Raw genomic sequence first — 16932 nt, forward strand, 5'->3', positions numbered from 1 at the left:
ATCCTTAGATTTTTTCTTCTTCACTAAGAATCAAGAATAATTTACATAAAAGCACTAATTCCCCTCTCAGTTTAATTGTTTTTAGCTTATTCTTCCTCTTTGCAAAGTAAAAATCTCCCAAATGGACAAAAGGTGCCAAATATAACACACTAGCATTTTAAGTCTTTTAAAAATCTATTTTAATAATAACCTATGTGTAGGAGGTTCCCCTATATAAATAGAAGAGAACATTTCTGCTTCTGGTGAATTCACTTCACAAAAGTATCAACACATATGACATTGACTGGCACACTGCCACCTTATCAGAACAGTACAAACCAAATAGGAATGAAATATCCTTAGGTAGGCCAAAAACATGCCATCTTTATGAAAACTGATTTACAAAGGAGGATGTGTAAATTTGCTCTGCTTAAATCATATATAAGCCTGGAGAATAAATTTAGTGTGATATTTTGCATGCCAACTCATCCGCTATGGCAAACCAAAATAGTCATTCAAATTCAACAAACATAAAAACCTACTGTGTACAAGACATAGAGTTGGCAAAGATAAATGTGATTTAATTCCTCTCAAGAAGTTCAGAATTTGAAAGTGGGAGAAAAAGATGTTCACCCAAGTAACTACTATTCCAGAGAAAATCTATTAAGTATAAAAGAGAGATATTGCAATAGGCAATGAAGAATCAATCGATGAACATTTATTCAGTACCTATAATGTACCAGATGTTCTACTAGAAGCTAGGAAGACAGAAGGAGGCAAAAGACAGTCCCTACCTGCAAGACCTTTCAATCTAATAGGAGACATTATGCAAAAAAATACATACAAAGCTTGATATATATATATATGTATATATATATATCACAGAAGTAGGAAATGATGTAGAGAGGGGTTATAATTGAGGGGTTAGGAAAGGTTTCCTATAAAAGATGAGATTTTATTTAGGATTTAAAGTAAGCCAAGGAGGTCAATAGTCAAAGTGGAGGTAAAGATTAGGGATTCATGGATAAAATGGCATCTGAAGGGTCTTCAACCAATAAAAAGTCCAAAGAGTATAAATTTTATTTCTCCTAGAAGGTAGATAGGATAGAGAATCATTTACTCTAAAGAATAAAGGATGTTGAGATTCAAAAATATAAGTGAATTGTCTACTTTTTGATTCCCATTCTTCTCTGGTGTGTGTGTGTGTGTGTGTGTGTGTGTGTGTGTGTGTGTGTGTGTGTGTGTGTGTGTTTATGGAATTTTACTTCTAGAATAAAAGATAATGTTAAAATATTTAAGGATCTATCAAAGATAAATACTGCATGGGTTATGGCCCATTATTAGCAGAATGACTATTAACTGTATATGCTCTTTTACATGCAAAAATGAAGACTGAATTATAAACAAGTAAATTGAGAGGAGGATTATTGCTTATATTCATTTCCTCTGTGCTAATTCCTGAGCATAAAGTAATTAATCCAAAGCAGAATACTACAGATTGAAGTAGCACTGAATTTGGAATCTGAAGAATCTGCCCCTGGCTATCTATTGGGTCTGACTCTGAGTAAGTTATTTTATCTTTCCTCATCTGTAAAAACTGAAGGTCAGAGAAGTTAAGTGATTTGACCAGGTTCCCATACATTGTTAGAACTAGGATTTGAACCTAGCAAGATCTCTTGGTCCCTAATATAATACTCTTTCCAACCTTAATCATTATCTAGTCTAACTACCCCCTCTATTTCTAAACATATGATCCCAAGCCTCTATAAGTACAGGAGTACAACCACACAGACATGAATATGTCAATTAAGTAGTACCAGTACATGTATAATGTAACTGGGTGAATGTTTATTCCACTTAAAAAAGTTTCCAGGGGCTCCCTATCACTTCAGAATCAAAAATAAAATATTCTCTTTTGGGTTCAAAGGCTTTCATGACCTTGTTTCCCTTACTTTTCAGTCTTCTTAACACCTTACCATCCCACCAATCCAGTGACATTGGCCTCATTTCTCCTCTTAAATAAGACCTTCCATATCCCCACTGATCATTTGACCCATGCTAGAAATGTTTTCCTTCCTCATCTCAACCTCTTGAGTTTCCTGCTTTCCTTTGAGACCCATCTAAGATCCCACTTTCTGGAGGAAATCTTTCTGATCTCTCCTTAATCCTAGAACCTATCCTCTGTTGATTGTTTTCAATTTAGCTGGAATATAATTTGCTTATACATAGTTGTTTATATGTTTCCTCCTGCATTAGACTGGGAGCTCCTTGAGAGCAGGGATTATCTGCCTTTCATTGTATCTCCAGCACTTAGCATGGTGTATAGGATAATAAGTAAATTTTTAATTGACTGGAGTCAATTATTGATCCAAATTGGTTCTGTGACCCTAAACAAATCACATCTCAGGGATATAAAGAGGAAATCTATAATAAGACTCATGATGGCATTGGTTAAGAGAGCATTTCTTCCCTTAGAAGTTCTCTATGCCATTAAATGATTCACCTTGTCCCTATCTCTATCCCCTACCTCAGAGGGGTGTGAGGAAACTGCTTTGTAAACTTTAAAGTAGTTTATAAATGTGAATGATTACTCTATACTGCTGCTCTTTGTCAAATGTATATGCAATCTATTCAACTCCATGAAATCCACTTACCTTTTTGGCATGCTCTGATTGGTTTAACATTTTTTCAGCATCTTCCAGCCAGGCTTGCAGACTGGCCACAGTATTGCTGTACCTGTCCCAGTTAGAAATGACTTCTTCCAACATACTTCTGACACTTCTAACTTCCACAGATAAATTCCTCCACTGAGCAGTTGTTTCATTCATGAATTTCATCACATTCTCTGCCTCTTCCACTAAAACCGATAAAGCAAGATGGAATTTTTAGGTACCGATTTTCTGGAAGCAGATGTCCTTGGCAAAGATGAGAAAGTTATTTAGTTAAAATTGTAGACCATAAATAAAAAAAGAATTCCAGAAAGTGATTTTTTTTTTACTTTAAACATCAATTCAAAAGAGAGGCAACATGGTATGATAAAAAAAAAGTAATGACTTTGGAATCAGATGACCCAGGTTCAAATTCCACCTTTGTCAAGTTCACCTAAGTGACATTAGAAAAGTCATTTAGTAGCCCTGGACCTCAGTTTCCTCATCTACAAAATGATGGAATTGGAGCAAATGATGAGTTCCCTTTAGCTCCAAATCTATAATTATAGTAATTTCACATAATGTTAGATATTTTGGTATTTTAATAGACTTAATGTTTAACTTTATGACAAGAACCTCCTAAAACATGGAAATCAATATAGTACAATAGATAAATATTTACTAAGCTCTGCTATGCATTAAGCAAAATTCCATGAGATTTAACTGAGTGATTTCTAAGAATGACTATTAAGATTATAGAAGCACAAGCTAACTTTATAAAAAGAAATCACAAGAAATCACAATGACTTATTTGTACAAAGGCACTGGGCAGCCGAGGAAAGGAAAATGGCTTTACTTTGAACCAAAATACTGGGTATTCATGTAGAGGAAAAATTTTGCTTTAGTCCTTTAAGGAGTTTTGATTTTACTAGAAGGGTTATTTCTCTTGTACATGGACACTGATTACACAGCCTCTATATACCTCAGTAGGTGGTTTTCATAAATAGATGTAGCTGAAAAATTCACCACTCTACTGCCAACTTTCTGAGGATAATCTTCCGTGGATTTAGCTGAGCTGGTCCAAATGTAACAGACATATAATTTTCCCCCGGAACCAAGCTTAAAGTTTTCCTTTCTAGCTCTATTAAGAGCTGTTGGAGCTTGCACTTTGTTGGCTAGAGTTCAAAAAGCAAGAATCCAAATCGCAGCACAAGGGGATATCAGCATAAGACTTTAGAATAAAGATAATAAGAACTAAAATGAGCAGTAAGCACTTAAAATATTGGTTACCATGCATTATAACCAACATGATTGCACTGTAATCAACTTAATCTTTGATACATACAGTATAAGTCTGATGTCATGTGATTATCTAAAATATTGTAAAGTTTAGTTCATTTTTTGGCAAAAGTATCAAAATCCCAACATTTACATGGCTCTCATTTAACTTCTGAGATACTGCTAATCAGATCCTGGAGTAAGGCTGAAAAAAAAAGAGCAATCCTTTTTCAAAATATCAACATTTGAAGAACTTCCTTTAAATTCCAGTAGGATAGAACAGTCATTTGTGTTATACATAATAAAACATGATACAACTTTTATGATATGGAAAATATAACCTTTTTGTCAGATTCCAGGAAATGAATATTTTTTAATAATCTGGATGAGGCTGCCCTAAAGCAGTTCTCCAAAGAAATTTTTTTTCTAAGCACAGAACAATTTCTACACAAAGAACAATAGAAAACTGGAGCACTGAAATCAGGAAGAACTAAAAGCAAAACCAGCTTCAGACATTTGCTAGCTATATGACAACAGGGGAAGTAACTTAACTGTCTCCCTCACTTTTCTCAACTGTAAAATGGTATAATAAGAGCACCTACCTTGCAGAATTGTTGTATTTGTAAAGAACTTCACACCATGCCTGGATATAGTAGGTGCCATATAAGGGTTTATTCCTTTCTCCCTATCCTCTTTTAAACAATTTCTAATGTCTTAAATGATTGACAATGATGTATGCCATCATTAATCAATTTTATCTATTCACAAAAGCATCTGTTATGTGGAACCCTATGAACCAATAATTCTGCTTGTCTAGTCTTGCTTAATAGTGTACTTTATAGTTTCAAAATGATATTTTTTTGAAATATTGAATGTTTGTAATATTTGTTATTCTTTAAAATGTCATTCAAACTTTACTAATTAATATTCCCTTTCACATGTGTTGGTCTAAGCTGTTGAGATCTTATTGTCATTCGGAACAAGAAGATATGAATTGTGATATATGTGAATTACTATAATAATACACGGTTAAAACAAATGCATATGTGCATATAAAGATAGATAACCAATACAGTCTAATAATTTATTTAACTTCATCTTTTTTCATTGAACTTTCCTTTTATAGTTAACTTTGATCATTGTCACAGCTGAAGAGACAATAAAACTTTTAATGAAATTAATCCAAAGACTGACATTACTAAGAGAATAATGAGCTAATTTTGCAACATTTTATATGGTTTCTTTGGCTGCTCCATAAAATGACATTCTTTTATAAGAGTAGAAAGAAGTACAAAACAAACAATCATGGTTCATAACACAACCAGCTAAATCTTGTTATTCGCTGGCATTTTTTTCCTCTAGTTGTAACATACAAACAAACAAGCAAACAAATAAAGGTACTTTTATACATTATTTCAAACTTATTTCACACTTCAAAGTTTCATGATATCAAAGTTGTACATAATGTGGTTATTCCTCCTACAAATTCAAGATTGCTACTCCTCATAGATGAATTGCTGGGGACAAAATGAAAATCTGTTCTCGGTGACAACCACTCTGGTAGTAAGTTTGTTTGGATTTGGCTCTAGTATGTTAGTCCTTAAATGACAGACATGAAGTTTATCAATAATATATCTAAAAATAAATAAGTTAAGAATATATCTATTTTTGCTGGAACTCATGTTCTACTTACACAGCTTTTAAGAATCCAAATTTGAAGTGGAGACACCATGTCAATGATATTTTTTAATTAGATATACATTGGGAATGAAATACTCAATAATAATCTTAAAAGACTCAAATGAGATGAAGTATACCAAGTACTCTGTCTCCCTGAAACACCATCTAATTGTCAGTTGCCACTACTATTATTACTAATACCATGACATTCACCATGACTTTATTCCAAACAGGAGTGGTTTAGTGATCTTAAGGATTTGTAGACAGTCATTTGGTGATAATGTATTTTTGAGGTCTGTCTGCTAATGAAAACACTCACAAATGCTTCCTAAAGTCTAAAAAAGTAACCTACTACTGAAAGACCATTATAGAAATATATAAACCCACACAAATGCATTTTATCAACAGATATAATAAAAAAATCATACACTTTTAATGTGCTAAGGGGCTTCAGAGCTCACTTTGTCAAACCTCTATTCAAAGCTTAAAACTTGTTTTACACTACCTCTACTAGGTAGTCATCCAGAATGTTCCCACAAAATTTAGGTGCCAAGGCACTCAGTAATCTCACCCTCCAAATATCTCTTTTTATATTTGGACAGTTAAAATTATTAGGATTTTTTTAAATCTACAAACCTAAAGCTGTCCCTGTAACTTTTCATCATGTTCTGCCAATCAGTAGCAAGCAAAGCAGGACTGAAGCCTCTTCAACAAGAAAACCTTTAAACAAACCTGAAGCCAGAACTCTGATCAACACAGTGACCATCCATAGTTCCAGAAGGCTTATGATGTACTCAGTCATGTACTCAGAGACAAAGAGACAGTAAGAGATGTATGTGCATGTGTATATATACATGTACAAATATACATATATATATATATATATATGTATATTTATGTATAGTTTTTTGTCAAAGTAGGATTTGTAGGGGGTTTTTTTGACTGCATATGATTGTGACATGGGTTTTGTTTTTCTTGCCTTCTCATCTGGGGAAGGGGATTGTCATTCGATTAATAAAATTTAAGATAGTAATAATGTTTTAAGTCATAGTATGTTTAATAATTATACATACACCAGGAATGCATTTACCTTTTCTCATACAGTATGTATGCTTTTCTGTTCATACCATTTCATTCGTGACACATTGTCCTGTACTTTCATCTCCAAATATCTTTCTTGCCATTCAAGACCATTTCACATATCATTTCTGTTTTAATACCTTTCCTGATCAACCATCTTCGGTGTGATCAATCATTCTCATAATTCCTTTATTCTTTGTTTGAATTCTTGTAGTAGTTATGACATATTGTATTATTTGCATACTTGTCTCTCCCCTTTACTGATATGTAAACATCCTGAAACAGGTATCATGTCTAACTCATCTTTATATCACCATCTGTCCCTAGAATTGTACCTTCATTTAAAGGATACATAAGAAATTTCTCCTATGTGAAATCATTGCAAATAATGCAAAGACAGTAGTTTAAAAATTCTAGAGAGCTTTACTTACTTGTCCAAGTTGACTGACCTCAGCCCTTTTCCTTACTCTGCAGTATTGGATGGTTAAAAGGCACAGTGAGCTATGGATGGTGAAAACAGATGGAAGTCACCAGGGCCAAGCAGACTGTATCAGCCTTAATGTACCTACTATGTGATTGGATAGCCGATTTGATGAGCCCATAAAGTTGTGGTGAATTATGGAAAGGTTATAATACATTATTTCAGCTTGGTATCTTTGACTTTGTACCACATCATTTGGCTCATCTCTCTATAAAAAAATGCACCATTTGATCTTAATGTTTCAGTCATCTGGGATGGAATAATGGTCCAGAGAGTCTACCTTCTGGAAATCATTTGCTATTTGGGTATGTAGTCTCATGTCCCTGAGCAGACAATGAGATAGATCAAAATGCATGACATATTCTCTTTCTATTAATATTTCAATCGATTGTTTTCTACAAACTGCCCAATAAACTGTTTAAGATAGAGCATACTAATTCTCTGATCTACGATAGCTAGAATGTGACTAATATACCTCTACCTTACAAACTGATTTAATTTTTCTTAGAGGAATGCATGGGAGTTGCAGGATATGTCTTGCCCAAGGTCATATATAGAAAATGAGAAAAGCATATTTCTATCCCATAAATATGGCTATGTTATTAATATTGAGTTATATTAAAATATTCAAATACATATTGATATCCTTTCATTAATTAAGACTCAACTTTTAGTGATCCTAATACTTGTTATTCCAAATATTTTGTCATTAGCAAAAGGCATTGACTAAGCTAAAAAAATATTTTAAACTCAAAAGGGAAAAAAAGTTTTGAAAATTATCACTTTCTTTTCCTGATCAAAACAAAGAATAATTCAGTACAACATACACACTCTTTTGGCAGTAAAGCTACTTTCATATACACAAAATTTTATGCAGATCTTGTACAATTATATTGCAGGTGAGTTAAAGAGCTCGCAAGGCTCATCAGGTCAAAGCCACCCCAGTGTGAGTCAACTATTAAATGCATATTTAATATGATAATAAAAATCAGATGAAAGGCAAATCATGTAAAAGTCATGTTACTATTTATTCCTGAACATACTGCAAGATGTTTTACCTGAGCCATCTGCTTTGACATACATTTCAGCAGTCTCCTTCAAGATATGGTATGTCACTTCATATTGTTCAAAGAATTTACTATTTTCTATAAAAGACTAGAAAAGAAGGAATTAGTTAGAAGGCAAAAAGGAATAAGTATAAGTCAAAAGATATATTTATATGGAAAATTAAACACAGATTTAATCTGCTACCTTTTTCTTCAAAGTAGGTAGGTGGATTATTTTCCCCTCTAATTTTGGGATTCTTCCCTAATGTACACCAAAGGGTTTCATTATTATATTTAAGCAAAGATTCTCTTGTTTTTATTAGCTATTCCCACCTTATTTTTTCTTAACAGCTAACTCTGTGCTAAGAAAAGAAATTCTTTCTTTTATGACCCTGGGGCTGCTCCTGGAAAAGATGATAGGCTCCCTAGAGAGAAGAGGCCTAGCATTTTCAAAGCACTAAATTAAGAGATACATTTTTCAGTTTTCTATTGGGCTTGCAGTGGTAGGATTCCTTTGCACTCAAAATATTCTTTACTCCTAAATGACTGCTCTGTGGGGACTTCTATTTATAAACAAAATGGTCATGTACTTAAACATTTCCCTTATAGAAAAAAATCCCATTTTATATGTATAAAATACATCCAAATAACCCTTAGTTCTTTCCACACATTGACATATTTCAATTATCTAGAACAAACTCCTAACCACAAAGTGATTCATGGCATGAGACTTTTTTTGAAAATTAAAACCAAGAAAAATGTTTTTCTAATTATGTCAAAAAATACATTATAATCATCAATGAATCAAAAGTATAAACTTTAAAACATCAAAATGAATTAGCTAAATGTAATTGATATTGTATTTTTGGAAACATGAAATGATTCTTTATTCCTTGACTACTAAAATAGAAAAATTAGACAATCATGTAGCTATTCAGACCAAAGCTAATTTTACTAGTGGAAGAAGAGGGCTTATGCAGATGTTTTGGGTGAAGGGAATGGATTTATTTTTTTTTTCTGTATAAAAAATAAAGAAAACTCCAGTAGTCAATGTGCTGACTTTTCACAATTTACATATTTTAAAAAATAAATCTCAAAATACTCCTCAATATACAGCATGTCATAAAATTACTGAAGATTAGGCTGTGCTTAGTACATTATTTGTAACTATAAACCCCTTTATAGCAATTCCATAGGGAAAAAAAGCAGACCTATGCTGATGAATACTTAGTATATTTCAAGATGACTAAAGTATTGATGTCTAATATGTCATTTTTGAAAGAACAAGTAAATAATTTGCCCTTAAACAAAATTTTGTTCATTCTTCAATAAGAGCACATAGTGATCACTTTCCTCATTAAATAAAATATCTATTGTTGTTGATGTTGAAATAAATAAATCATACTCCAATTAGTTTCTTAGAAAACACATTCCTAGAAAAGTACATAAAATTTTTGGTTAAAAATTATAATTTAAATGTATTTCAGTAATCTAAATGTAGATAAAAACCAAATAAGACTTAATCAAGTCATCAAATTTCTATCTAAAACTCAAGCACCATACCAAAAGCAGATAGACCTAGGGCAGGATTAAGAAAAAAACCAAATCTCTATTTTCCTTGAAGCAGTTCTTCCTTTAAAACCTCCTTAAACAACTGGATTTGGTTGATAAGCTCCATATTGTCTATGTATTGAATTGAATTTGATTTTAAGTTTAAACTGTAAAGAAGATATTAGTCCTATGATTTTTACATCAAATAAATAGTACCTAACATCTCTCAGCCTCAGTTTCTACCTGTAAAATGTGGACATTAAAACTTTTATTATCTATCACCTAGGGTTATTGTGAGGAAAATATTCCATAAGCCCTAAAACACTATTAAATATTCATTTTTTCATTATTAAAATATGTGATATGTAAAAGAAGAGACTTGAAATAATGGGTAGAGAACTAAACTTAGAGTTAGGAAGACCAATCTGGTTCAGCTTCAGATACATACACTTTGACCCTGAGGAAGTCATGGTGTCTTAGAGATAACTCTTGTTATCTAAGAAAATGAATTATAGAAGAGATTCTTATCTGTATCAATGGAAAGACTTTTCACACCAGGAATTCCTCTTGCAGATGAAATAATAATTTTGAACCAAAAATATGACATTGTTACATATCACTATAGTGTTATGGATAAAAGAATTGAATTATGAATGAATAAACATTGATCCAAATCCATGGCCTGCCGCTTACTACCTATATAACCTTGCGCAGGCCATTTTCAAACTCTGAAAATGAGGTTAATAGCAATAATTCCACCAAGAACTTCATATTTCTTTTCTGAGAGAAGAATATTATAGACCTAAACATCCTTCTCAACTTTGAGATGTTATAATTCTCATTCTTGCAAGAATTAAAAGTCACATTTCAGAGTTTTCTTTTTACTCATGTAATGAATTGAATGTAGGTAGATTGTATGATATTTTACATTTCTCTCTAGACTTTTGTCTCAGATATGCAACTTCAAGTTGAATCATTTGGGAATCTGAATTATACTATCAGTCAAGATTACTTTAATTCAATGATTGCCTATCATTTTCCAGCAAAAATTTGAGACCATGAATTATGCTATCAGTAAAGATTTGGCATAGGGAGCTCCAGAGAGAAGGTGCTTCAAAAAAACCTTCTAACTCTAACCTCTATTGTAGTCAACAACATTAGAGCTTTCTTCGATCAGTAAAAAGAAAAATATACAAAGTTATCTGGGACGTGAATTACAGTAATTACAGGGTAATTGTTTTAACAATTATATTGCAATTTGCTTAACTATGTAGACAGCAAACATATAACTTTGAAGAATAAATTATCTGAACTAACTTTGCATGTGAATTAAGTTAAATAACCATGAAACTGTTACATCTTTACTTGAAAATTGAAAGAAACTGAGAGGCAGATAAGGAAAGAGTATTTTAGGCTCAGGCAAAAGCACTGAGTCTGGAGATGAAATATCTTGTGGAGCAAAAAAATTGTGCTTTGTGGAGGATAGACTGAAGATTTTAGATAGGGAAACAAATTAGAAAGTTTTGTAATGATATAGATAAGTGATGAAAACCTGAACTAGGACAGTTCTACAAAGAAAGATAAGTGAATTAGTTCATCCTTCCCTTTCAAAGAGGACCAATGACTTCATAATGTAACTTTTTTATTTGCATGTGAATTGTATTAAAGTGAAATAGGCTTGCACAATCATCAGCCTCATTCTCTCTTCTAAAGTCATTGAAGTCTTGTGAATAGAGATGCTGTGATTGTGATAGAATTGACAATGTTTTGGCTATAAAAGATGAGAGAAAGTAAAGAGTAGAGAAAGCCCTGAAGGTTGCAAATGTCATTGATCAGAAGAATGGTAGTGCCCTTGATAGAAATAGGGAAGTTTGAAAAGGTTTGGAATTTGTTCCAATTTGATAGATGTCAACCAGAAAACATATAGGCTATACTGCTCAAAAGAATGAAAACTACAAGTTCTGAAAAATCATTAAATATTATTGGCAGCAAAACACAACTCCATAAATCCTTAAGAAGCAACTACCAATCATTTATCAATTATTAGTACTAAAATAGCTCATCTCCATTTTAGGCAGACTGGGAAATAAATGACATAATCTTGACTTGTTAAATAGTTTACAATCTAGTTTTGAGATAAATCTATGTGCTTAATAAAATCAAACTTAAGGAAATCTTCCCATGAAGTCCTTTTTTCCTTTTGGTTGCATTAGTCAATGCATCAACAGAGTGCTCAATATAAATAAATATTAAGTAATTATTATCTGTAGTTATAAATATTTGTGTTAAAGATGAAAATTAAAAATACCCTACCCATAATATTTTAAGAATATATAAGTTAATGCACCATGGCAAATAACAAATTATAGCAGATTATTATTGATCTGTTAAATAAAAGACAATGTTTAAGAGATTCAGAAAAATCTGGGAACTGTAAGACAATGAATAATGAAATGAGAAGAACCAGGAAAACACTTTCTCCATAGAGAATAACAATAATAATAACAATACTAAAAAATCAAATTATTTTGATTTAAGAACACTGATCAATATACTGAGTAATCATGGTTCTAGAGGAATGATGATAAACTATGCTACTCAACTCCTAAGTTTTTAGGAGGTAAGGACTGTGTCTTCCTCTCTCCCCAGTGACTAGAATGTACACTATATTAATATGATCCACAGTTCAGATCTAACCTCATATATTTGAGACTTACTAGGTATGTGACCTTGAGCAATCACAACCCCGATTGCCTCATATCCAGGTCATCTCTAGTCATCCTAATTCATATCTGGCCACTGAACCCAGATGGCTCTGGAGAATAAAGTGAGGCTGGTGACATGGCACAGCACCTTCAACTCAAATCCAATTTGAATACTAGTCAAGGCATCACGATTTCATGGTTTTCTTTGAAAATGAAGGACAAAGGGTGGCTAGGTGGCACAGTGGATAGCGCACCAGCCTTGGAATCAGGAGTACCTGAGTTCAAATCCTGCTTCAGACACTTAATAATTACCTGGCTGTGTGGCCTTGGGCAAGCCACTTAACCCCATTTGCCTTGCAAAAACTTAAAAAAAAGAAGAGGAAATGAAGGAGAAAATACACATCATCACATCATCAACAACTAGGACCCAAATAGATATGAACAACGAACCCCCTGAACTAATCATATCATTCAAATTTTTGGTGTACATTTCCACCTTCATGTAATACATAATTAATACTTCAAATATAGTTCAAATATATGTGACCATTTCAGGAGATTCATTATTTGTACTATTCAGGACCTCATTGTACATGAGAAGATGACGAATTCAAGAGTCTGAATGAGACATATTTTTGGACATGAGTAATGTGGGGATCTGTTTTACTTGGCTGTGCATATTTCTTAGGTTTCTTTTTACTTTACTTTTAAGATGAGAGGAGGAGTAGGAGAGAGAAAAATAAATTCTTATTAATTGAAAAAAATGAAAATTTAAAAAAAGAATGACTGCATCTTTAATGGATGATAATGCATTAAAGAAACAAAGAAGCTATGAAGAATGTAGCCTAAAATGTCTGAGAAAACTTTTCCTTCTCTGCAGGAATGGCAAAATATGTGAAAATACTGTATGAATTTGGTATTGAGATGAGATAATTTACATGGGTATAGTAAAATATATTCAAGGCTTTTAACTTTTAAATGAGATCTCCATCTGGAATATTGTAAACATCAAACCCAATACTTAAAACAATCTAATGAGTCAAGAGAACTAAGACCTGTGTAGCCAAAAATGTTATAGTTCTTTATCAGGAGAAAAATCTTTATGAGGAGAAAAATAAGACAAATAATGGCTGTTTCCTGAGTCATTGTGTATTTATAAAGTTTGGCATTTTAAAGTGATCATTTTGCACATTAGAAATTGAAAATTAGCAACTTATTAAACCTCACATGAACTTTGAAGTGTAGGCAGTAAGCATTATCTTTTAAAGAAATTAATAATTCACCATTTATATAACCATGCCAAAGAATTCAAAGAACATTATTAACATTATTATACTGGTACATTGGTAATAGCTAGCATTTACATTAATATGGTGGAAGCTATCCCTAAATAGCTACAAAAAAAGCAGAGAGCTGCAAAATACCTAATGAATTCAAGTTTATCATTACATATGAATAAACCTATATATATATATATATATATATATATATATGTGTGTGTGAGTGTGCAGATACAAACATAAATATATATTTGTGCATATACTTTATAACTGTATACACACACACACAAACATATGTAAATATGTGTTTGTGCTTTAGTGGCACAATAGAAAAAATGCTGAACCTTGAGTCAGAAAAGTCCTAAATTCAAATTCTGACTTGGTTATTTACTTGTGACCCTGAGCAAGTCACTTAACTTCTTGTATTCCTGCTTCCAGAACTATAAAAGGAAGAGAATAATAATACCCACCTTACAGATTCTTGTAAAGATCAAATAAATAAATGTATATTTAAAGGCACTTTTTACACTTTCAAGTTTAACTATTTTCATTTCATTTAAATTATTCAAACAAAATTAAATAGGAAGAGAATTTATACTTTTAAAATGAATGTTCCCTAGTCAATTTTTAGCAATACTGTATACATATTTAAATATAACCACTTATATCTGACCAAGATTAAAAAGTAGATGCTGTTCATTTATAACAAGAGGTAGTAAAATGAAGATGTGGAAAAAAAGATTTAAACCTTCTATGATGCAACAGTGTTAAAAGTGTTTTTTATTTGCATTCCAGGAAAAAAGTACCCAAGTAAAAGGACTTAACATAGCTACATAAATGCTTATAGAGAAAAAATAAACATACATTTATCTAAATTCCATTCATTTAAAATTGGTTTTATTTTACCTGAAATGTCCTGACTAGGTTTGAAATGCATTGTCAAGGAAAAAACTTTGCTTAGAAAAAAATTACCAAGAAAATGAATAGCATGAATCAATGAACAAGGACAGGGCAAGTTTAACTTACTTAGAAGAAGAGACTATTTTCAGAAGATGATATCTTAATTATATGCAAATAGTGAACTAATTCAAAATGAGTTTAGTCTGTTCATTAAAATAATTGTGAACTCCTTATTAGTAATTAGTCCAAGTAACTGAACATACTTGTAGTGGGGAGGGGAGGAGTATGTACTTGTAATTTCATTCATGCAGGAAAATACTGGGGGGGGTGGGCTAGGTGGTAGTAGATAGAATGCAGGAATCTGGAATCAGAATGATGTTCAGTTGTATTAATCATTTTGGACTCTTCTTAAAACCATTTGCATTTTCTTGGAAAAAACTGAAGAAAGCCATCTGTTTCCAAATGAAAAACCAACATTTACTTTTCAATCTTATTTTACAGATGAGGAAACTAAAGCAAACAGGTTAAGTAATTTGTCCAAGGTTACACAGCTAGTGTCTGAGGTTTGATTTGAACTCAGGTCTTCCTCTCTCCAGGTCCCATGTTGTATCCACTGTGCCTCCTGGCTGCCAGAAGTAAGGATGACATGTTCAGATCCATCCTCACAAACTTTTTATAAAGGTTCTATGTTTAAATATAGCTAAAAATCAATAATTCATGCTCCTAAGTAAGAAGCACCCTGGTATAGTACATATAAAATTGGACTCCAACTCACTAATTCTGGGGTTTAAGTTCCATCTCTGAAACCTCCTGGTCATTGTGACTCTAGGCAGGTAATCATCTTTCAGGGACCCATGAAACTCACTATGACTTTAACTTGCAGAGGAGAGAGAATGATGTCAATTGATAAAGGGACTTTCTTTACTAGGGATACTCTAAATCAAGAAATCACAGATTCTAGCTTAAAAATAATTCAGATAATACAAAATTTCAGATTATACATATGTATGTAGTAAACTTTGTAACTTGTATAACCATTAAAATCTGGAGGGTTATTATATTGTCCAAACTCCACATTTTTTTCAGTTGAGAGAGGGAGCAAAAGCAATCATTTAAGTGTCTACTATATGCTAAATACAAATATTTTCTCACAACAATTCTGGGAGGTAGATGCTATAAATATTCTCATTTTACAGTAGAGAAGACTGAGTCAGACAAAAGTTAAATGACTTGTCCAGGATCACACAACTAGTAAATGCCTAAGAAATCCAGATTTGGACTTGGATCTTCCTTATTACAGGTTCAGTACTCTATACTATACCACTTAACTGCCTAATGATAAGGAAACTGAATTCATTATATGACTTTCCCTATAAAAGTAATTAACTTTCTAATTAATTAATATTAGCCTGAGCTAATATTAAAATAAAACACTAAAATGTTATTTCTTTGATGGATGCAGACTACCATTTGAATGACAGAACACAGTCTAACATTAAATGTTAGTTAGAGTTTATATAAAGTATATCATGTCCCTGAAGACACGGGAAGATTGGATTTGTACAGCAGATCTGTACAGGGAGATGTGGAAAGGATCTACAAGTATAATGTTGGAAAAGCAGTAGTCAGACTTCCAGGTGAACATCCAGGCAGTTTGTCCCTGGGGAATAAACTTGTCAAGGAAAAGTCATGCATCCTGAAGCTATCAGTTTCATCTGATTACAAAGGGTTAACAAATAACTGTCCAATTTTAAAATAATCTAAAAGATCCTAGAGTAGCATCCCATCTAATGAATATTTTCTGGTGTTTTTCTTTCTCCATTTATTTTAAATTCAAAAATGAAATCTGTAAGTTTTTAGCATTTCTTTTGAAAGAAATATGACTTACAATGTAATTCTGTAGAAGGAGCTCCACTGTTTCTCTTCTTCCATATTTGATGATCCATGACTTTAACTTCGACTCTGCTAAGACTAACAGTGATAACAGCCGGTACTTTAATTCCAGAAATTCCATTTTCATTAGGTGGAGTTCCGAGGCAGATGAAACAAAATTAAACCTAGAAATGAAACGTGCTTTACTTAGAGAATGTTACCAATAGTAACAGAGTGATGCTTGTTAACCTGTTAGGTGTGAGCTGTGTTTAATAGGAAACATAACACAGAGATTAAGGCTCCTTTTAACTCTGACTGCTTCACAGCCTGAGGACTGGTTTAGAAAAAAGCATTTCTTTTCTAGTTCTGTGCATTTAAAGGCATAAATCATCAATTCAAATCTTTGGCTTAGTTCTTTTTCCTGCCAACTCA

The 16932-nt window shown here is 32.4% G+C and overlaps 1 protein-coding gene across 1 annotated transcript in view; it reads right to left on the reverse strand.

Moving 5' to 3' along the window:
• The window catches only part of SYNE1 (spectrin repeat containing nuclear envelope protein 1), a 598518-nt gene that overhangs the window by 374199 nt on the left and 207387 nt on the right, over positions 1–16932 (reverse strand). Inside the window, exons 14-16 of the mRNA XM_074187858.1 lie at positions 16517–16685; positions 8205–8301; positions 2634–2836 (exon numbers count right to left, since the gene is read on the reverse strand). Of these exons, the coding sequence (XP_074043959.1) occupies positions 2634–2836; positions 8205–8301; positions 16517–16685 (469 nt within the window). The remainder of the gene's footprint in view (positions 1–2633; positions 2837–8204; positions 8302–16516; positions 16686–16932) is intronic.

Source organism: Macrotis lagotis, chromosome 5, assembly GCF_037893015.1.
Source record: "Macrotis lagotis isolate mMagLag1 chromosome 5, bilby.v1.9.chrom.fasta, whole genome shotgun sequence".
Lineage (NCBI taxonomy): Eukaryota > Metazoa > Chordata > Mammalia > Peramelemorphia > Peramelidae > Macrotis > Macrotis lagotis.